We start from the raw sequence: 22,877 nt of genomic DNA on the forward strand, positions 1-22,877 counted from the left end.
GCAGCCTCACTCACAGGTCAAAACCATCGTTGACTAATGCCACATCAGCTACAAATCATTGACTAATGGCACATCAGCTACAAATCGAGACAAACCACCCTTTTTTTTTTCTGGTATGGGTTTGTTTAGGATGTTAAAAGAGCAGAAAAATAGACGAGGAACTAATTAGTATAATAGCGTTTGCTATTTCTCAGTCAACAGTCTACGCGTGCCATGTGCAGAACACCGGGGAACTGATCAACAGCTGGCAACGGCGGCTGGCCATGACATCGCCCGCGGCGACATCAGCCCAACTATTAGAGCATCTCCAACGGCCGCACAAAAATTCCGCCCCAATAAACGTTATAGCACGCCACTGTAGCATTTTTAATGTACCAGTACCAACTTTGCTTTGGCAGGCGCTCAAAAACATGCGCCCGAAAAGCAAACAGTGCAAATTATGAAGCGCACGCAATCCGGCGCCCAAAATATGCTGCGTGCAATAGCGTTTTTCAGCGCGCGCCCAAAAACTTTTAGCGCTACAGCTTCTGCTGGAGCTGCCCGGCACCAAAAAACTAAACTTTTAGTGTGCGGAGCTCTTTTTGGGTGCCTGTTAGAGATGCTCTTAGTCTGAAACGGGGGTGGACGTGACTGAAACTTTTAATAAATTCCAGTCGCCAGACGAACAGTCTGCCCCCTAATTTATTTATGCCGAAATGTCCAACCTGCAGCTTACATTACTGAATGGTTACAACGCCAGATCTATGCTCAAACATCGGTCACATGATATCTTTGCTCATGACGCTGTAACTAGCGGTGCAAGAATGTAAGCATGGTCCGTATAACTGAGTTCATATCATTTCTGAAGGCGCGAAGCCATTTTACCGGCATTGGAGTTTCAACATTTCATCATGATGCCGCAGCAGTCACCTCCCCGATTCTCTTCAGGTCAAATATTTCAATCCAGTAACCATCAGGATCCTTGATGAATGCGATGCCTTTCATTTTCCCTGCAGCCAAATACTGTTTATTACATCGCTGCCCTAAGCATCGGTTAATGGATATTGAGGTACAAAGGAAACAAACACATCTCTGACCATATTGTTCTCCACGACTGTAAGAGCAACAAACAAGTTTACAAGAATGCAATCAACATCAGTAACTGATTTTATCCATCAGCTCTACTCTTACGCCCATAAATTGGGTTAAAAGCTTGAACAATTCAAGAGCAAAACTGAACTAGTTGACGAAATTCCGGTGCGTGTCTTTCAACTTGTGAAGCACATCTAGTGACTAGCAGCACCTATTCACTCAACTCCTAACGATGATCTAACATGAGCATGATACAGATGGTTGAAACAGGAGACGTAGATCACAGATCTAAAAAAGATTTGGCCAATTGTTTTGTGCTAAAGCATAGTGCCGCATTTCAAGACTCAATGTGCAGTACGGCAAACAAATCACAGAAGTCATCTTCCCGATGTGGGACATCAGCGATGATGCAAACGTCAATTAAGTGTAAATTCAGGCCAGAGGCTAACAATTTATCAAAATTACAAATGACAATTTCACACGATATTAATGAAATAGTGAGAACATGTAATGAGCTGGTTGTCTTCTGAAATAGGAAGGTGAAGGAAAGCTCAACAGCTCCATGGAAGTTCGAAATCAATCAACGGTTTGGAGATAACTCTAGATTGAAGCAATGTGTAAGGAGTGGGTATCAACAGAAAAATGATATATCACCCCTCCCAAACAAATATTTCACCATTTACTTTGTGAAAATTGAAATCACATATATAGACCATTCACTTGGAGATGATTAACCAAAGTAGCAGGCTGGCCATATAATTATATTAGAGAATTCATAGATTCTTTTGAATCAACTAAAGTTTCAACTCAAGTGTAACATCAAACGATATGTATCTTAAAAGCATATAGAATATATGAGCTATAGAGAAAAATAAATAACACGTGATTAAGATGTTGTACATACATATGTGCTGGCCACTGTGCTAGTGTGATTCAAAGCGTCTTTACATGGTTGAGACTAGAATACTCTCATTTACTTTACATGAAGATTGTATAGAATATCGATTTGTAATTTTAACATGTTGTAGTTTGCTTGTGCCAATTGGTTGAGCATAGAAGTAACATGACTGTCCTAATATGGTTGTACTTCTGCATGACAAAATTAGTTGGGTTCACCAATAATATGAGTGCCCCATACATATGGCTCTAATAGGTATCCTAGAAGTATAAATACTACATGCTCTCCTCCCCATTTAGCCCGTCCGCAACTTGCCACAATGCCATTGTTGTTGAGATTCAATCATGAAGTGGATACATATATTCCTTTCACATATAACTATTGAGTATTGAGATATTGGAGCATACCAAAATATTGTTTCTTTTGATAGGCTGGTCATAGATGAACATAGCCTATCAGAGTATATAAACCCAAGCATGGCTTAGTTTAGATGTCGTAAAGTGAGGTTTTGTTCGATTCGTCGTCATAATCACAGATGGTCAATGCTTCACTCCACTTAACCAATGACTTGAAGCAGAGTGGGAGGGGCCAACACCCCATTTACCTGACACAAGATGGACAAATTGTGTGGTTCTCCGGGGTGAAATGTCCAAGATGCTATAGTAGTGGATCTACAAGATGTTGCAATAGTGGAGTGATCCAAGGAGGCCTTGAGCCTGAAAGGTCGCTCAAGATTTCAAAGATGATGTTGATGCTAAGCAGGTCCTGGATGCCCCTCAAGATTGTAAACTATATGAAACACATGCCTTGAATTTTTCTGTTTAGATTGTTATTCGAGTAATACAGATAATGCTATGTGAAGTGCATCTAGAGAGTAGTAGCAACTATTACTCCACTCCTAACAAGAATTTAACACGGCATGATACAAATGGATATAAGCCTTTTAACTAAGTTTCTTGCTTTCTCCCTTAACGTTTGCCATGATTTATATTGAATTAACAATTCGGTATCAAGGCCATATGCAACACCAGTACGCCACATAATATTGACGATCTAAAAGGAGTAGGCAGCCTAGTTTTACCATCATCTGGTTTCTTCACAAACTCTACCCCAAGACTTTCGAAACGCTCGCATGCCTTGTAGACATCATCCACAGTTACCCCTATATGGCCTGAATAAAAAAAGATATGAGCGTTGCAGCATCTAAGAGATTCATGGTGAGATTAAGCAAAAGCAGTGGTAACATTTTTACACAAGAATCTTTGTTGCACATACCGAACCCACGAGGGTCTGAGTTCCCATTATGGTACCCTTTGAATTCAGGATCACTTTCTGTGCCCCAGTTGCTACAGTGAAACCAGGAGTTTATCAATATATTAGTGGGCAATCGGCACTACTGAGAAACAATCAAGGACAATATTAAAGAATAACAAAACATACTGAGTGAGCTCGATCGTAGCCTTTTGCCCAAAAGTCCATCCAGTCCGCTGGACAGGATCAGCGGGGGCTGCAGACAAGTCCTATCGACAATGCCAAGGTAAAGAACCAGAGGAGTTAGCTGATTCGTGTAAACTGTCAAGTCAAGTGATTTATTGTTCCCCTAATCAAGCAACTCTTACCTCGTAACCAAGAAAATACAAACTGAATTTCATCTCAGGAAAATCCAACCTTTTCAGCAACCTGGTTTTGTTAACAAAACGTAAAAGAAACAACAAGCAGTTATTGTCGCACGACAGTGCAATATGGTTTTTGATGGACACTAATAGTGCAACTACATTTGAGACACTCTGCAAATTCCTATTTATTAGCATATCCATGAACCTCTCAGTCGCTAATCGTAGTCTGCTGTTTGTATACTTGAGAATTGATAACTTCAGTGCCTTTTTCTAAAATATAAACATGTGGTAAATTATAACAATTTGAAGCACATCCAGCAAGAGGCCAAAACTAAGGCCTTGAGCTTTCTGTTGTGCAGTAGAACTGAATTATAGAGCCTATTCCCTTCTGGTTCAGATCCTTGCTGCTCCAGGTACCAATTACGGAATTACCATATTTCCACGCAATTACATCCTTGCTTGCCATAGGAGAAAATTCAAAGCATGGCTTGATATGCAATGATAATAGCTTTTCTTGAAAACCCGGAAATTTAATAGAACATTTACAGATTTCACTAAGGAAATCAATGACCCATGGATGTTCTTTTCACATGCACGACCACATTATCTGAAGGAAGACAAAAGAAAGAAAACTCACGACATGCCCATCACACGGGAGTAGAAGTCAAGGCTCACTTTTGGGTCCTTCACGCGGAACATCTGTAAGCAAAAAAAAAAGAAGAGAGAAAAAATTCATTATGGTAATAGCAACCGATTGGGACAACCTGAAATGCTGCTAGCAACAAGCTGCTCCACCAACTGTTCGACCAATTGCAGAGGAAATGAAGTTTCATGGCCTAGTACAATATAACACTAAAAAAATTCCTCAGTTTATTGAGGAGGATCCAAAGCACCCCTATCGAAAATACAAGCCCATGAAAGCCTTTGATGAGCTGCCTATGCTACACCCAAACACATAGTTTCCAGCATTAGACAGGGTAACTCCATACCACAGGCGTTGAAATGAACATATGCAACAGGGAAAAGGCAGCAGCATATCGGGCCAAACAAAGAAGGATGACAAGTTAACTTTGCAGTTGCAAAACCAACAATGTTGCTCCTGCTCGAAATTATCACATCACATGGAACTAGCAACACCCATGACCCATCACTTAGTCCTCGGTAAGTGTTGTTTCCTCCCAATTTTACAGCCTGACATTATTACAAGCACCTACGGACCAGTGTTCGACAGATTGCCTCGGCCAAATCCGGCCACATAGCGACTTCCGCTCCACAAATCAAACCCGCAGAATCGCGAAACTGAATCCAGTAGCACACGTATACTGGCTGAATCCGCGGCTGAACGTAGTAGTGCGAAGCAAAGGGGAGGGAGTGGCTTACAGTCTGCTGCATGATGTAGCCCTTGGTGGCCGGGTCGGCCTCGGCCTGCAGGCCCGGGTTGTTGGCCGGCGCCTCCTTGGCCCCCGACGACGTCGACATGGCGGCGAACGCGGCCGGGTAGGACCGGCGAGCCCCGGCGAACCCCTGCAGAACCCCGATCAGAAACCGTGAGCGGAAGTGCGAACGGAACCCGCGAGAGCGCGCGACGATCGAGTGAGCGGGGAATCGCGGAGACCTTGGGCTGGGCGAGGCGGGGGGCGCGCGGCGCGGCGGAGGAGAGGCGGCGGAGGGCGCAGGAGGAGGAGAGGAGGGCGGAGCGGAGTGTGGCGGCGGCCATGGCAGAGCGGTACGGCGGGATTATTTAGGGGAGAGGATTAGAGGAAAGGCTGGGCTGGTGAGCTGGCGTGCGGTGCGGTGTGCCGGTTCTGGACGGGTTCGCTGTGGGTCGGGTTCGCTGCGGCGTGCGCTGGCAGGTGCGACGCGCCACGTCTTCGCGGCTGGCGGGCCACGTGTTGGCGACCGGCGCCGGAGATCCGCTCGCCCGTCTTCCTCCCCTGCTCCGCTCCGCTCCCCTTCCCCCAGTCGAGTCTCCTCCGCTGCCGGGCATCGAGTCCTTCTCCCGCTTCCCAAGCCGCGTGCGTGGTTCTCACGGCCGGGGACCCCGATACCCCGCGGAGGAACTGGCGGTTGCTTCCCACGCGCGTCCCCTCCTGATCCCCTTCTTCCCAGTTGCCGTGCCGCGCGATGGCGGCGCCGCCTTCCACCTCCTCGCCGTCCGGGGAGGTCCCCGTCGAGAGATCGCCCACTGACCTAACCGGCGGCGACGGCCAGGCGTCGCCCTCGAGGTATGCGCCCTCTCCCCATCTCTCCCTCTGTTCTCCCCTTTCCAGTTCGTAGCTTCAGCATGCACAATTCGATCATAGTAGAAGCCAAAATTCCGATCGGCGCAACCGCCCACGACTGGCCAGAGTTGACAAATTAAGAGTTACGGTTTCCAATTTAGCCTCAGCCTAGCTATGCTGATTGCCTGCACTGCTTTGGTAGTCGTCTCCTCGAACATGGTTACTGCTGATGCAGTGCAACTGGATGATCCGGTTCTCGGGCATCGCCTTGGTAAAATTATACATGTCTATAACAGGGACACACTTGCGTTTCACACTATAGATATATTATCTACCTATATATGCCTCGGATGCTTACGCAACTACTGTTTTGTGCACGTTTCTGTTTCCAGGGCCGAATTGCTTAGCATGGTGAAGAAACACTCGCATCTGATCGGGTGGACCGTCGTCGAGGCCGAGGACGATCCGGCCGACGTCGAGATGGATGATAAATTCTGGCATGAGATGCTTGATCTCTTCTTCGTGCGTGGTAGGGTCTCGAGGAGCAGGGAGGAGGACGACCTCGTCTTCTTTGTCAATAGCATGGTACCTTCTATAGGCCTGATGATTATCCCCTTATGTTATAGCATGATACGTTGTTGCCCTGTGCAATATGCATCTCACCGTTTGTTGCTGCTGGCTGTAGATGCAGAAGATGGAAGATCTGCCTCCCTTTTTCGTGCGGAGATGGGCTCCTACGGTAATTGAAGCCACACTAAATCTACTTTACTTCACATTTTTTTTGGCTAATTCTTGAGGCTTCCTTGGTAGTGTAGATTCAGGAAAATTTTATAAAATTTATTCATTCTTTCTTCACTTTTTTTGTATTTATATGTTCTCTACTGTTGAGATAATTCAGTTGCAACCATAACAAGTGTGCTCTGTATTCAGTTAGGCTAAGAGAGTTTGTTCCTATTGTTAAATCATACTGCTTTTTAAGGGAAAATGTTCCTATTGTTTTATTTGATTAACCCTATACACATAGCAAATTTATTCTAATTTGTTGTTCTTAGCTGCTGAAGGATCCTTTTTTGGGCACATGTTACATAATTTTCATATGTATAACTGTAATGAACATACAGTACTGGAAAAAAATTGCGAGTTGCTTGACGACAATGTTCTAACCCATACCATTTATAGCTTTGTACTCCCTCTGTAAAGCAATATAAGATCGTTTAGATCACTATATTAGATCATATAGTGATCTAAACGATCTTATATTTCTTTACAGAGGGAGTATGCATGAACAGATGAACACTGAATACAGTGATTTTCATGTTTGTGAGGTGTAATTTTTAAGACTAGTGGCAATGGGGAAATCCATATCACTGTTCTTTATGTCTTATCTGGTTAACATGGTGTTAGTTGAGAACCCATGATAAGAACAAATACTTTCTGTTGATGGGCTAAATATGCTCCTTTTTTGGCAATTACCAGCTTGAAAAGCTCATCAATGCTAATTCAACCGAGGTTGATTGGGAACGTTCCTTCTATTTGAATTTAGTCGCTCACACGTCATATACTGTCACGGTGGCATTGTGCAGGTATGTTTCTGTGGCACTTTTGCTAAGATCTTACAAACTTTATATGCTCTGAACAATTAATTAGCTATAAGTATGCATAAGAACAACTAAAAACCTTTTCTGGTGATCTATTGAGGTGTCACAGCTGGTGTGCGAGACACCGGAGTAGAGACATATATTCAGGAGGCGCCACGTTATAGAAGAGCCGTAATAATGGTGGCGCAGAGTGCGTGTGTGTGTTCAGCGTGGATGTGGCCATGTATTGAGCTGTAGGGTATATGAGCCTATCTGTACCCAGAGAATGGTTAAGCTGCACAAATATAGAGAAATCTACCAATTATCCTTCTATGCTCTATTATTCCTCTTCTTCTCCAAGCCTTCGTGCGTGGTATCTTCATCATGTCTTGGCAGATCGCCAATGCAACGGGGTGCTACATGAAGTAAATCTTCTATTAATATAATACAGCACTTTTGGCCTGTTAGCTATAGTCAGTTAAAGAACTCCCCAGATTTGGTTCATAGTTTTTCACCCTTTATCAAAATCTGAGACGGTTGGCAAATAATGATTGTCATGTCATCTAATTCCGTGTTGAAACAGCATTCTCTGTTTCAACTAAATGTTGAGAAACGGGTCTGGGTTGGTGGTACAATCACACTTTTTTCATTAGCTGACTGAACAATTTGTGACCACAAATTTATCTTTCACCATGAGTTTGCGCTGGAATGTTAAAGGACTCACATATCTTAAGAGTGCCAGTAGTATCAATTGTCATGCACAACAAAACTTTCTTTTCATAACTGCCCTCAGTAATATTTAATGGCTGGTTATGTGCTTCTTATAATCTACTTCCACAGTATCAGCAATCTTCGCAATCGTGCAGACAAAAGCAAGCGGTTGCCTCCAATTTATAAGGTTTCGAAAACTGTATATGCATCCCCTAGCCGTGTAAATTTCCGCCTTGATCAAAGAAAGGTAATTTTTTTTGTGGTATCATCTTTTCAGAGAAACAGCCTTTCAATATAAATAATCTGTCGTAACTCATGTCTCTTTAATAGGCTGTAGAAACAGTACCTGCATATCCCAACATTTATTTCTCAGTTGATGACTTCGATGATCCTTTTGATGCTGTGGTGAGTTCTGACTTACTTCTGCCAAAAAAATACATAACATCGTGTTCTGGCAATACTTTGCAAATGTTGTAGATGCCTAGGGTTTTATCACTGATATTCCTTGGTTTTCCTTTAGATGGCTTTGACCATATACTTTCTAAGTTCACCATAAAGAGTAAAGTGATCTTGTAAATTTGAGCAGGTTTTGTCAGACCCAGAACACTGCTATTGTGTGATTCTCAATGCACATGATGGGGCGGCATTTCCTGAAGAAACCGGATCAAGCAATGTCAGTTCAAATATACAATCTGCGATCAACTCTGGGAGCATTGGAGAGAACCCACCAAAGGTTCACTCTCTTCCTAAATGAAGGTTTCTTTGTAACCTTTTTTAGATTCATTACATAAGCTAATATTGGTAGAGGAGTCCAAACTACCCCCTGAACTACGGTGGTGTGTATTGTTCAGGGGGGCGACCAGAGATCTTCTCTAATAGTTCCAACTATTTTACTAAATCCATCCCTGAACTGTACAACTGTTGTCTGTGCTCTGCCGTGTGAAGCAGCTTTCCCAGCCAACCCTTCTCTCTTCTCTCCTCTGTTTTGTTCTAACCTGCAGCTTCAGTGGGATCCCGCACACAGTAAGGCCAAGAGCCGCTTATAAGTACTGCAAACATCTCTCTCTGCTCCCTATTCTTTTTTGTTTTATTGATCTATACTTAAACTGCTCTCTGCATGCCTGCATTACTTGCCAGTAACACCTTGCCCTTTAGGAAGAAATCCATATTACTCTGTGATCTAACTCTCCAAAAACCATTTACACTTAACATCAAACATACCGGTGCACTCCTCATCCTTCTCAAAAGGAATCCTGGATTTCACACTGATTTGGTTACGTGGAGCTTACTGTGATTTCAATTGCAGAGAACTCTCTTCTCGGGTTATGTCAGCTATCAAAATGTCCGTGAAGCTTATGATGGTTAGTCTTTCGTACATTTAGTTTATTTACTGGGAAACTATTGCATTTGTGGTGCTATTATCAAGTATTGTTTTCTGCAAGTATTTTGTTCTCTGCAACTAAGCATGATTCAGTCTTTAGTAATACTACTTCTAACTAGCTGACACTTTGCTCAACCTAGATAGGTGATGTCCTGTTTGAGATTTTAATGGATTTTATTATTTTCTAACGTATACTTCTCCTAATGTTATCAGCTGGCAGATCCAAATTCGGGAGCTTCCTCTCACTTGGGCAGGACAATACGAAACTCGATAAACTTTTCATGAGGGGCCCTGAAGGACGTGGGGAAGTTGAAGTTGCTGTTTCTGGGATTGCAGGTTTTCTATGATCTGTCTGTTCTCTGCAAGCCGTATCACTTATTGGTGCAATCTAGTTTACAATTTCCTTCGTTGTGACCAATAACAAACTTTATACACAACCCTCAAATATGCCCATGCACTTTTGGTTTTGCTGTAGCTCTACTGCAAGTTGTTGACTTGTCACACTGAAATGGATTTTTCTTTCTGAATTAGATCAGAGCCGTGAGAGGTCAAAGAAAGATGCAGGAGATAACTTCCGGGTTCTTGTTCGTAAGGCGGCTTCTGCTGCATCAAAGTTAGCAGAGCAGGCCTTCGAGGCTGCATCTGCCAACAAACGATCGGATGATAAACTTCTTCCTCTCAAGTGCTGTTTGATGTCAGTATCTCTTCCTTGGGACTTCATTGCTCATGACCTGTTGCACAAGGTAAGGTCTTCGCTGTTACTCCTGGATAATGTCCGAACTGTGTTGATGTTTAAAATTGTTGGGAAGTAGTCTCATCCCTTTTTTAACTTATTTTCCTCATATCGCAGACATGTATTTTAAATTAAGCTGTTACTGAGTGAGATTATTGCTCGTGTAATTGTATTTTATATTTCCTTGTATTGCTGAATTAATTTGGTCATATTTTTGATGTGATTAGACTGAATGTAATATTCACAATCTGGTACACATTCACACTGACATATTCTGCCGATGTACCAGGAAACACCGCCTTTGGACTTCTGATGCTGCAAGTCCACCCTCACCTAAAGGGGTAGGGCTTGGACATGAAACTTCTGCCAATGTAACGAGGAAACTTCCTGTGCACAATCTCTACCGTTCATAGAGGTTGCGCAGAAGTTTGTGGCTTGATATATTGTAGGCTCAGATGGCGCATGAGGAGGGATGGAGGTACCCAAGAAACTGGGATGCGTTGTGCGTTGTGTACTTTGTTAGACCAAACTGGTAGTGTTTGAGCCTGTCGCTGTGCCGCAGACTACTACTGTAGATGACTAGGGCATGTAAATATTGAGTGGTTCTTCCTGAGGAAAAAGTATCAAGTGCTCCTTCCATAGTTTTTTATGCTGTTGATTGAAAAGTTGTACCGTTTAGTCCACTATAAGCATAATATCATTGAAGCTTTGTGTTGAATATCGTCGTGCAGGCCCTGGTTTGTCATTGAGACTGGATTTCGTGAATGCTACCTTACGTGCTTTTGCTTTTGGCAAGCTAATATTCAAGCTTCGGCGGGCCCATGTAGCATCGGGAGCGTTTGTTCTTCACGGAAAATGCCATTGGCAGCGATCAGTGAACTCAAAAGCACGTTTCGTCCAAAAGATAAACAATTCAGTAACCCTCTTATTGTCTCGCCAAATACCCAGATAAAAATAGAGACAACAGATACTTGATTTAAATCTGATACACATTCATACAAAGTCATCGTCTCATAGATGGTGGCGACAGACTATGAACTAATATTCCATGAAGACATGTCATGCTATACATATGCACTCCAAGTTCATTATTGAAATTAAGATGCTGCAATTTTGTACTTTTGGACTTCGCTACTAATTGAATGTCAGATTTTTTACCGTCGCAAATCAAAGATTTTTCATGGCAATTATAGTTGTCGCGATGATGCCAAATTTCTTTAGCAAGCATAGCAAATCCTTGGCGTGTTCAGTTTTTTGTCAGAATTTGACATGCTTGCCAAAAAAAATTACTATCATCATGATAACTTATAATTGCCATGAAAAACGTTTGGTTTAACACGATTAAAAATCTCACATCATATTTCTATATATTTTCTATGCTGTTTTCTTATATAATACGCACCTCTTTGTCCGGAAATACTTATCGAAGGAATAGATGTATCTAGATGTATTTTAGTTCTACATACTTTCATTTTTATCCATTTCTGCGACAAATAATCCGGACGGAAGGAGTACATAATTAACTGGATCTGGCCGGACCTACTATTCTACCGGTTGTACGAAATTGGACGAACTGTTCAAGTCGAGCCAGGCGGACAAGGTCGCGGACGAGGACACGGAGGAACAGTACAAGGATGCGTAGGCTGGCATGGTCTAGAGCAAGGTCCTCTGCTCCCTGGATTGCCTGCACATGGATCGAAAACCAAAATTTGAACAGAAACAATGTGAATGAGACATGTTGTGTACCTTCTATAACTGTAGAAGCATGCAGTGTTTTTTGTATTTTCTATTTATGTTCTTGAGAGAATTTGTTTATTTATATGTCTGTCATATGATATAAACACGCGGAACCATGATTAGTAAAAGGATTGTGTGAAATTAGTGGCGACGAGTAAAATTCATCGAAACATATTAACATGGATCATGTTTTGAAGGCCTCGTCCAGATGAACACGTCAGTGATGACATGTCGCTAATCAATTTTGAAATCAAATTTATAAATTAATGTGATAATATCAACGGCTAAGCATGAACACAAGATTTCAGAAGGAGAAAAAATCTTGGCGTAAAAATTTCGTAATATTTTGGAATTCCCTTTTTAACGTCCTCCAAATCGACTTTTGGAAGGAAGAGTGGACTTACCGAAGAGGAGAAAGGAGTACTTATTTTCTGTACTTACATGGCCTAGGTGCTGGGTATGCGTAAGCTTGAGGTGCGTCTTCTCCGACCACCACCAGCGGCCACGCACATAGCAGCATGGCCGCGAGCAACAGGGCTGGGAGCAAGCCACTTCCCCACCTCGACATGTCGCCAGATCAATCTCCCGAGCTCGATTGAGCTTTCTCCTCGTGCCAGAGGCAAAGTGTTGGCTGTTTTATTATTGCTCGGCGGACGGGCAAACGGCGAGCCTATTTATAGTACACACATGTACCTCTCCGGCGGTGAGGCAGCTGTCAGTGAAAACGCCTGCGTGAGCGGCAGGGTAGCGACAAGTCAGCCGGTCAATCAAAGCCAGCTGCGCGCATCCACGCTCATTTGTTTACTAGTGGTGCAAGATCAGTTCGACGACTCCTCCTCCCCCTCCCTTCCCCTCGCGTCGCCCCTGGGGTTCCAAACCCTAGCTCCGCCGCCTTCCCCTTTTCCCTCCCTTCCTCTCTCGCCGCCGCCTGAGGTCGTCGCCAGGCAAGCCTGGGGTGCCGCCAAGGAAGATGGCGACGGGGCCCTGGCTGCCTTGCCTCTGTTGCGGGGTGGCGCGTTCTTCGGGGCGGTGGCCCTGGTCGGAGTGGTGTCACTTGTTCTGCGGCAGGCGGTGGCGCGGGCGTGGGCCGGCGATCCTGGCCGTGCGGAAGGCGGGTGAACCAGAGGACAAGAGCCTTGGTGCAACGACAAATATGGCGGTCGGAGGTGCCAGATCTGGCCGCCCCTGCCTCCCCTATTCCTAGGGGAGCTTCACCCCTACCGAACGAGAGCCTTGGTGTAACAACAGTTGCGGCTTCGTTGCGGGCCGCCGGATCTCGCGTCGTTGGGGTGTTGGAGGCGGGGACTCGAAGGCCAGGAGAAATTCTAGGTCGGCCCCACCGGTCTTGGCGGCGCTGACGGTCGAGGGCGCTGCTCCCCTCCTTGAAGGCGCCGTTCAGGTCAGATCCTCCGTCCCCCTTCCCTCTAGTCTCCGGGGTGAAAACCACAACTCAGTTGGGCGGCCGCGGCACCCTTGGCTTCGCGTCCTTCCTGAAGGCGCTGCTTTTGGGAGCTAGATGGGCATTGGGCTTCTCAGCGATGTGGCGGGTGTGCAGCGGCGGTGGCAGATGGTCTTTTAAGTCTGCGGCGAGATCCTCGGTGACACCTTGCATTCAGGAGCTCTTCGGGCAGAGGAGGTGTCCCTTGCCTAATCCAGGGCGGGAGGGGATCGGGTTCCCCTCCGGTGGCTCATCTCAGCGTGCCGTGAGAGCTTAAGCTCCATTTTCGATCAAGGCCTTCGGTTCTCAATGCCTTCAGGAACACTATGCTACTGCTCTTCTTCGTCTGTTTTGACATCTCTTTCTCATATGTGTGCAGTTTGTGGGATTTGGTGGTGCGCTGCTCTAGGTGAGCATTCTGTGGCTAGTTGGGTGAGCTCAGTTTTCTTTCCAGATGCAGCCCGCTGGTGTTCTTTCTCCCAGGTTCTAGGGTGAACTGCTCCATTGTCAACGGTGTGGCGCCTTCAAGCCAGGCGAGGAGGCAGGGGCCTTCTTTGACATTGGAGCTGGGAGGACATGGCATATCGGGGCCGCTTGTGATTGGCGATGATGTGCCCTTCTTCGCTCTCGGAAGTGTTGCTCCTATGTTGGCATTCTCCTACTTCCCTGGCGACCTGTTTGCGACTGAGGACCTACACGTCTTCGAGCTGCGTGTCTTCATGTTTGATCCTATTTAGCTTGGTGTGTGTGAGGCTTGTGAGCTGCTTTCTAGCGCCTATGTATCTTGTGGTTTTTATGCTTTCTTGTGTTGATTTCGAATTTGTAATCCTAATCGGTTGATGGCTTTGTTAATTCAGAGTCGGGCTCTTTTTTAGTCTTCGTTCTAAAAAAAACTATGGAGCGAGACTCCTTAAGGAGGTTATGGGTTAAATCCACCATAACCTTCAAACTATCATGGCAAGTTTAGAAAAAGAAAATCCCCTCTAATAATAGGGATTTATGTTCTTTCAGAAAATGAGAAAATAAATCAGGTTTTTTGGGATCCTTTCCCAAAAAAAATGAATTTCAAAATAACCTTCGAACTATATATAGCAAATTTACTGCAATGTTAAACAAAAACAGCTTCGTTTCTAGTGTTTAAATGCCTGCCACACTCCTCAAGGAGGTTATATGGGTTCAATCCCCACCCTTCGCGCCCCTTCGTCCTATGAACCCTGACGTTGCATCATGGTTTGCACCACTATTCGTGCTAGATGATCGAATGACAGTTGATGCATTCGCTCGGAAATGACTCATATCGTAGTCAGATTCTGTTTCTTCTTTCTAAGAGCTAACCAGCACTCTCTCCGTTCCATAATATAGTGCATATAGATTTTTTATGAAGTAAAACCTCACAAACTTTAACCAAGTTTGTAAAGAAAGAACATTTACATCTAGGATGCCAAATATATTTCATTATATTCAACATAACATGTAATTTCATATTTTATATATTTGATATTGTATATATAAATAATTTTTTTATAAACTTGTCAAAATTTACAAGGTATGACTTTTTTAAAAAAATCTACATAATTATGGAACTGGGTAAGGCCTAGCTTGCAGGCTGTCGACAGGGTAAATGACGCAACGACAAACTCGAGGACCGACTTCCAAGTCTACTCTGAGAACATATCTATCGGACAAAGAACAGACCAGAGTAGTTCAAGCTCCCTTGGCATCTATGGATTCAAATCTCCCGGGAAGTGAAATACTTGCAACTGGCCGGGTTTGGAGTCGGAGGTCTTCAGCGTTTTACCAGAGAGTAGCCTAGTGTGTTGGAGTTCGCTTGCATGGATGTTCGCATCTATTACTAGCCTCTTTAAAATCACTTTTCTTCCTTCTACAAAAATATGGTACACCATTGGTGTATTCTTGAAAAAACTATATGACCCCTCAAACACCCGCTGACGCGTCCACGGGCAGTGACCGATCAATCCTCAAATTAGCATAACTACATCTGGACACCCTATACTAGATTTTTAAATCCATACAAAAGCATGCAAAGGAAAAAAAAACTTACATACTACATAGATCACATAGCTACTCCTCGTCGGAGATATCGACTATCTCCGTACCCGGCTCCGGGTACATGGGCCGCAGCTGCACCTAGGCGCCTCCGGTCGCTGCGCTCCGGCCTTCTCCTCTATCTTCGTGTCAAGTTTGGCGAAGAGCGTGTCGGTCTCTGCCTGCTCCTGTGAGAGGAACTGCCGGTTGGTCTCAACATAGGCCTCATCCTGGATGGACTCCAGGATGGTCTGCTGCTTTGCCATCTCTGCGGCTTGGGTGATGGCGAACTCCGCCTCTCCTTCTCCATGTTGAACCCTAGAGCAGGCTGCTCTGCTTCGTCCTCCACCGGATCCGCCACCTTCATCGGCTCTCACAGCTGCTCTCCCTCCTCCTTCCCCGGCTGCTATTACTCCTCCTCCACCACCTGCTCTGGTGAGTCTGGAGGAAGCCCAGCAGCGATGCAGGCGGCATGCCTAGCCTGGATCTCCTCCGTGATCTTCCTCCGGCGCTCCGGCATGAGCATAGCGTAGGTGGTGATCTTCTGCTGGACAATGGCGATGCCGGAGAGCGTGGGAGAGCGGGGCAGAGGAGGCGGATGGGCCCGGGTTGCGGCGCAGAGAGGAAGGAGGTGGATGGGTTAGGGTTGGGGACACCGCCGATTTAAATAACCGGATTTGGTCTCGGGAGGCAAGTTGGAGCGACGTTCACACCACGGTGACAGAGGAGGCGTCTGTCGGACCACCGGGTTCCCGGGCGATTCCGCGTGAGACCACATCATTAGTCCTACGTGGCGGACACGCCGGGGGTCTTCATATCCGCCCCATATAGGACGGAGGGATTATTTGGAATAAGTTATAGCTAGTTCCTGCTGATCAGCATGATACGGTCTGTGTGCATAGAGTTGAGAGTAGAAGCGAGCGTCTTGTTGTGATCAACATGTTATGCATCTCCAAGCTATCTAGAGCTAGTTCTCAAACGATTAAAAGAAGTGAAGAAACGGACGTAGAGTTTCTACACTCAAGAGCAAATGCTCCTGGTATGAATAGTAACATAAAAAAAATTCAAAACATTCTGAATTTTTTTTGTAGCATATTTTCACAAATGTTTGTTGTGCATGCAAAATTTCATCGCAAAATCACATTGGTAGAAGACGTGATAAAATAAACAAAATTGATGCTCTGAAAATGTTACTTACAAAAGCATTTTTGAGCTCTGATTTTGTTTTTTTGGCACAACTTCCACCAATATGATTTCGTGATGAAATTTTGCATGCACAACAAACATTTGTGAAAGCATGTCACAAAAAAATTTCAGATTTTTTTTGATTTTTTTGACTTCACTGTTCACACCAAATGCTCCTGGGTGTAGAAAGGTACTTTCGGTGAACAAACCATCCACTGAATTTATACACATCCACGTGGTCAGCAGATTCGTTTTCTTTTTTTTTTCTTGTGAGAGCTAACTAGTCAAGACATAAGATTAATTACTGGGTGGGGCCTAGCTTGCAGGCTACCGACTGGGCAAATAGTGAGACTGAGTAAATGACGACGCGACACACTCGAGGACCGACTTCCAAGTCCACTCTCAGAACATACCTATCGGACAAAGAATGCTACATCAAAACACCAGCAGCAACGACTTCCAAGTCCACTCTTTTTTTTTCGAAACGGAATTCCAAGTCCACTCTCATAATAACCACCTGAACACAATCCAACGAGGAAATGAAAAGTAGTAAGAATGACTTGCGGATTCACCTGATCCAAAGAGGGTCTAACTTCAGTGGGAAGGAAATGAAATTACAAATTCATCACTGACCTTGCAATGCACAGCAGCACAATGAATAAAGTGATACATTAATTCAGTATATAATATAGTTGTAGATGTTAAGCTATATGACAACTGGACAAGACAGAAGTCTTTAGGCCAGTGTTTCTCTTAAGGGTCTGCAACTTACGGGAGTATTGGGCCCAAAGATGTTGACAGTCTTGAATTATCTAATTCTTGAAAGGAAAATGACCCTGTAAATCACCAAATTATGCAGGGTCACCGTCAATGCAATGGCACATCTGCACTATATGAAAAATCAACAGGAAAGTAGCATCAGTCAAATAAGGAGGCGGTACAGGACAAATAGCTGTGAACTATGAAAGCACTAGTCGTCGGGGATGGACGGAGATGGCAGCTTGGCTCCCGGAACAATATGCCCCCGGTGTGAACATTAAAATTGTTAAGAATGTTTAGCAAAAAAAATTATTGTACATGCACATGTGCACATGGGAAGGATCGAAAAACAGAGAGCTAAGGCCGAACTTCAGATTTATTCTAATTCCACTTTACTTCAGATTTTTTTGGCTAATTCTTGAGGCTTCCTTGGTAGTGTAGATTCAAGAAAATTTTATAAAATTTATTCATTCTTTCTTCTAGCCTATTCAAACTTGTTTGGGACTAAAGACTTTGTTGTTGTTGTTGTTGTTGTTGTTGTTGTTGTTGTTGTTGTTGTTGTTGTTGTTGTTGTTCATTCTTTCTTCACCTTTTTTGTATTTGTATGTTCTCTACTGTTGAGTTAATTTAGTTGCAACGATAACAAGTGTGCTCTGTATTCAGTTAGGCTGACAGAGTTTGTTCCTATTGCTAAATCATACCGCTTTTTAACGGAAAATGTCCTATTGTTTTATTTGATTAACCCGATATACATAGCAAATTTATTCTACTTTGTTGTTCTTAACTGCTGAAGGATCCTTTTTTGGGTACATGTTACATAATTTTCATATGCATAACTGGTAGGAGCTAGGGCTCTACCGGGTCTAGGCCGGAGATTGTAAGGGAAGGAGGGAGGCGGGCGAGGCTTGGACCGCGGCGGCCAGCGTGCTGGAGCCATCTCGCGCGGAGGAAGAGGCGGCGGCGATGCAAGAGGCGGCGGCTAGGTTAGGGTTCCGGCTCCTCTGGGAGTCGGGCAATAGAAATAGTCTTATATATTGCTTAATTTTCAAAAGAGTCTTACAACTGTTTATATAACCACGATGTTAACAAAAATAAGATAACTTGTGGGCTAAGCCCCTAACTAAACCTGCCCAGTGGGCCTCCTCTGGGTATAAGTTACCCCGGTCATAACATCTCTTTCCGCCTGCGCAAACAGCTCGTCCTAGAACTGGAAGTCGGGCTAGTGTTGGCAGAACTCATCGCACTGCTCCCAAGTGGCCTCCTCCTCCGGAAGGCCATCCCACTGGATCAACAAGTACCACACCCCGCGACGTAGCTGGGCCTGCAACACCTTCACTGGTCTCGGAAGGAGGCGCCCGTCGGAGGTCGGAGGAAGCGCGGGTGTGGCCGCCGGTGGCTCCCCATGGAAACGCTTCAGCAACCCCACATGGAAGACGTCGTGGATGCGAGCACCGGCTGGAAGCTGAAGGCGGTAGGCCACCTTCCCGATGCGCTCCAATACGGAAAATGGCCCGGCGTAGCGAGGGCCCAGCTTGCGGTTCACGCGCGGGTCCAGGGACTGCGTAGAGCGGTGAAGAAGACGCAGCCACACCCAATCGCACACCGCGAGCTCCGCCTCGCGATGGTGGCCGTCGTCGTAGTGCTTGGCCAGCTGCTGGGCCTGAATGAGGCGTTGCCGTACCTACGCAAGCATCTCGTCACGGCTGCGAAGAAGATCGCCCGCCGCCTCCGTCTGAGCCATCGCCGAGTCAACCGGCAGGATAGGCGGGGGCGGTCGGCCGTACACCACCTCGAATGGCATGGCGCACGAGGTGGAGTGATAGGAGGTGTTGTAGCAGTACTCCGCCCATGCGAGCTAATCCACCCAAGTGCGAGGACGATCACCTATGGCACAATGCAAATAGATGGCAATCACCTTGTTGACCACCTCGGATTGGCCGTCCGTCTGAGGGTGGAAGGCCATGCTTAGGCGGAGCTTCACGCCCGCCATTCAGAAGAGATCACGCCAGACATTCCCCGTGAACACCGGGTCCCGATCGCTGACGATCGAAGAGGGAAACCCGTGGAGGCGGACGATGCCGTCGAAGAAGGCACGTGCCACGGACGCGACAGTGTAGGGATGGCCGAGCGCGATGAAGTGGGCATACTTGGAGAAGCGGCTGACCACCGTGAGGATGACGGACTTGCCGCCCACCTTGGGAAGGCCCTCGATGAAGTCCATGGAGATATCAGCCTAGACCTGAGAGGGCAAATCCAAGGGTTGTAGCAGACCAGCCGGCCGTAGTGTCTCCGTCTTGTTGCGCTGGCACGTCACACAAGACCACACCCAGTCCTGGACCAGGGCCCGATCACCGGGGATGTAGAAGTCGGCGCAGAGACGATGGAGGGTTTTCTGCACACCCTCGTGGCCGGCCGAGTGTGCCAGTAGCAGAACCTGGTGACGGAGGTCGTCGTGGTCCGGCATGAAGATACGAAGCCCATGCAGGAGCAAGCCATCCGCTAGGCGCCACGGCTCCTCCAGGTCGCCAACAGCAAGTCGCTACCGAAGGAGCTGAGCGTCCGGCGCGGCCGCAGTGGCCCGACGGATGTCGGCAAAGAGGGCGAAAGAGTGCCCCGAGCGGATGCAGAGCGTCGCCCCATCGGAGTCGCCGACGGTTGCGTCGTTGTCGGCGTCACAGCGAGACAGGGCGTTGGCCACGGTGTTAAGGCGGCCCGGACGATACTCGACGGTGAAGTCGAAGCCGAAGAGCTTGCTGACCCACTGATGCTGCAGCACGGTAGACATCCTCTCGTCCAATAAGAACTTGAGGCTGTAGTGATCCGTGCGAATTCGGAATGACCATCCCGAAAGATAGGGCCGCCAATGGCTCACCACCTGCACCAAGCCAACGAGCACCCGCTCATAAGCCGCGAGCTTAAGATGGCACGCGGCGAAGGGCCTGCCGAAGAACGCGAGAGGTCCATCGCCCTGATGAAGAACGGCGCCGAACCCCACATCGGAGGCGTCGCAGTCCACGACGAACGGTCAGTCGAAGTCAGGCATCTGAAGAACGGGACCCGTCGTGAGGGCCCCCTTAAGAGCCTCGAATGCCGCTGTTGCCTCCACATCCCAGGCAAAGGCATCGCGACGCAGCAAGCGCGTGCGCGGGGACGCGACGAGGCCGAACTCCTGGATAAATTTCCGGTAGTACCCCTGTGAGGCCCAGGAAGCTGCGAAGAGCCCGCGGTGAGTGCGGCGTCGGCCAGGCCGCGACGGCCGCCACCTTGTCGGCGTCCATAGCAACCCCTTCGGCCGAGATGACGTGGCCAAGGTAGGCGACTGAAGGCGTCCCAAACGAGCACTTCGAGCGCTTAAAATGAAGATGGTGCGCTCGAAGCTTGTTGAAGACGATGGCAACGTGCTGAAGGTGCTCCGCCCACGAGGCATTGTAGATAAGAATGTCATCAAAGAAAACGAGCACAAACCGACGCAAGTAGGGGCGGCGGACGTCTTTCATCAGAGCCTGGAAGGTCGCTGGGGCGTTAGAGAGGAAAAAAGGCATCACCAAGAACTCAAAGTGGCCATGATGAGTCTGAAACGTCGCCTTGGCGACATCATCCGGGTGCATCCGCACCTGGTGGTAGCCCGACCGGTGGTCGATCTTGGTGAAAAAGCGCGCCCCATGTAACTGAAGGAAATATGCCCTAGAGGCAATAATAAAGTTGTTATTTATATTTCCTTATCATGATAAATGTTTATTATTCATGCTAGAATTGTATTAACCGGAAACTTAGTACATGTGTGAATACATAGACAAACAGAGTGTCGCTAGTTTGCCTCTACTTGACTAGCTCGTTGAATCAATGATGGTTATGTTTCCTAACCATAGACATAAGTTGTCATTTGATTAACGGGATCACATCATTAGAGACTGAAGTGATTGACTTGACCCATCCGTTAGCTTAGCACGATGATCGTTTAGTTTGTTGCTTTTGCTTTCTCCATAACTATACATGTTCCTATGACTATGAGATCATGCAACCCCCGAATACCGGAGGAACACTTTGTGTGCTACCAAACATCACAACGTAACTGGGTGATTATAAAGGTGCTCTACAGGTGTCTCCAATGGTGTTTGTTGAGTTGGCATGGATCGAGATTATGATTTGTCACTCCGATTGTCGGAGAGGTATCTCTAGGCCCTCTCGGTAATGCACATCACTATAAGCCTTGCAAGCAATGTGACTAATGAGTTAGTTACGAGATGTTGCATTACGGAACGAGTAAAGAGACTTGCCAGTAACAAGATTGTACTAGGTATTGAAATACCGACGATCAAATCTCGGGCAAGTAACATACCGATGACAAAGGGAACAACGTATACCGTTATGCAGTTTGACCGATAAAGATCTTCGTAGAATATGTAGGAACCAATATGAGCATCTAGGTTCCGCTATTGGTTATTGACCGGAGATGAGTATCGATCATGTCTACATAGTTCTCGAACCCGTAGGGTCCGCACGCTTAACGTTTGGTGATGGTCAGTATTATCAGTTTATGTGTTTTGATGTCCGAAGGTAGTTTGGAGTCCCGGATTTTGATCACGGACATGACGAGGAGTCTCGAATGGTCGAGACGTAAAGATCGATATATTGGAACCCTATATTTGGACATCGAAATGGTTCCGAGGGGTTCGGGCATTTTTTCGGAGTGCCGGGAGGTTACCGGAACCCCCCGGGGAGTATATGGGCCTTGGGCCTTAGTGGAATAGAGGAGAGGGAAGGGAAAAGAGGGAGGTGTTGGGGAACGTAGTAATTTCAAAAAATTTCCTACGCACACGCAAGATCATGGTGATGCATAGCAACGAGAGGGGAGAGTGTGATCTACGTACCCTTGTAGATCGACAACGGAAGCGTTTCGTTGATGTAGTCGTACGTCTCCACGGCCCGACCGATCAAGCACCGAAACTACGGCACCTCCGAGTTCTAGCACACGTTCAGCTCGATGACGATCCCCGGACTCCGATCCAGCAAAGTGTCGGGGAAGAGTTCCGTCAGCACGACGGCGTGGTGACGATCTTGATGTACTACCGTCGTAGGGCTTCGCCTAAGTACCGCTACAATATTATCGAGGACTATGGTGGAAGGGGGCGCCGCACACGGCTAAGAATATGATCACGTGGATCAACTTGTGTATCTCTGGGGTGCCCCTGCCTCCGTATATAAAGGTTCAAGAGGGGGAGGCCGGCCGGCCATCATAGGGCGCGCCAGGAGGAGTCCTACTCCCTCCGGGAGTAGGACTTCTCCCCCAATCCTAGTTGGAATAGGATTCGCGAGGTGGAAAAGAGAGAGAGAGAAGGAGGGGGGCGCCGGCCCCCTCTCTCCTTGTCCTATTCGGACTAGGGGGGAGGGGCGCGCGGCCCAGCCCTGGCCGCCTCTCCTCTTCTTCCACTAAGGCCCATATAGCTCCCGGGGGGGGGGGGGGGTTTCCGGTAACCCCCCGGTCCCCCGGAAAAATCCCGAT

The 22,877-nt window shown here is 46.5% G+C and overlaps 2 protein-coding genes and 1 long non-coding RNA gene across 3 annotated transcripts; 1 reads left to right on the forward strand and 2 right to left on the reverse strand.

Moving 5' to 3' along the window:
* Positions 1–604: 604 nt before the first annotated feature.
* LOC125535396 (lactoylglutathione lyase) lies at positions 605–5,369 on the reverse strand. Its single transcript, XM_048698449.1, has 8 exons — positions 5,201–5,369; positions 4,966–5,109; positions 4,223–4,284; positions 3,589–3,649; positions 3,410–3,489; positions 3,245–3,315; positions 3,051–3,140; positions 605–989 (listed from the first exon to the last, which is right to left on the reverse strand). The coding sequence occupies exons 1-8, from the start codon at positions 5,300–5,302 to the stop codon at positions 889–891; spliced, it is 711 nt and encodes a 236-aa protein (XP_048554406.1). The 5' UTR covers positions 5,303–5,369; the 3' UTR covers positions 605–888.
* An 82-nt stretch (positions 5,370–5,451) lies between these two features.
* Positions 5,452–10,927, forward strand: LOC125535395 (uncharacterized protein KIAA0930 homolog). The gene is made up of 11 exons (XM_048698448.1): positions 5,452–5,810; positions 6,200–6,392; positions 6,493–6,546; positions 7,284–7,390; positions 8,225–8,342; positions 8,426–8,500; positions 8,682–8,828; positions 9,402–9,456; positions 9,690–9,812; positions 10,008–10,219; positions 10,499–10,927. Exons 1-11 carry the CDS (start codon positions 5,710–5,712, stop codon positions 10,520–10,522), a joined length of 1,209 nt encoding a protein of 402 aa, XP_048554405.1. The 5' UTR covers positions 5,452–5,709; the 3' UTR covers positions 10,523–10,927.
* A 233-nt stretch (positions 10,928–11,160) lies between these two features.
* On the reverse strand, positions 11,161–12,606 carry LOC125535397. Its single transcript, XR_007294662.1, has 2 exons — positions 12,388–12,606; positions 11,161–11,893 (listed from the first exon to the last, which is right to left on the reverse strand). It is a non-coding gene; the product is annotated as an uncharacterized LOC125535397 (long non-coding RNA).
* Between the last annotated feature and the right edge of the window lie 10,271 nt (positions 12,607–22,877).

Source organism: Triticum urartu, chromosome 2 (genome assembly GCF_003073215.2).
Source record: "Triticum urartu cultivar G1812 chromosome 2, Tu2.1, whole genome shotgun sequence".
NCBI lineage: Eukaryota > Viridiplantae > Streptophyta > Magnoliopsida > Poales > Poaceae > Triticum > Triticum urartu.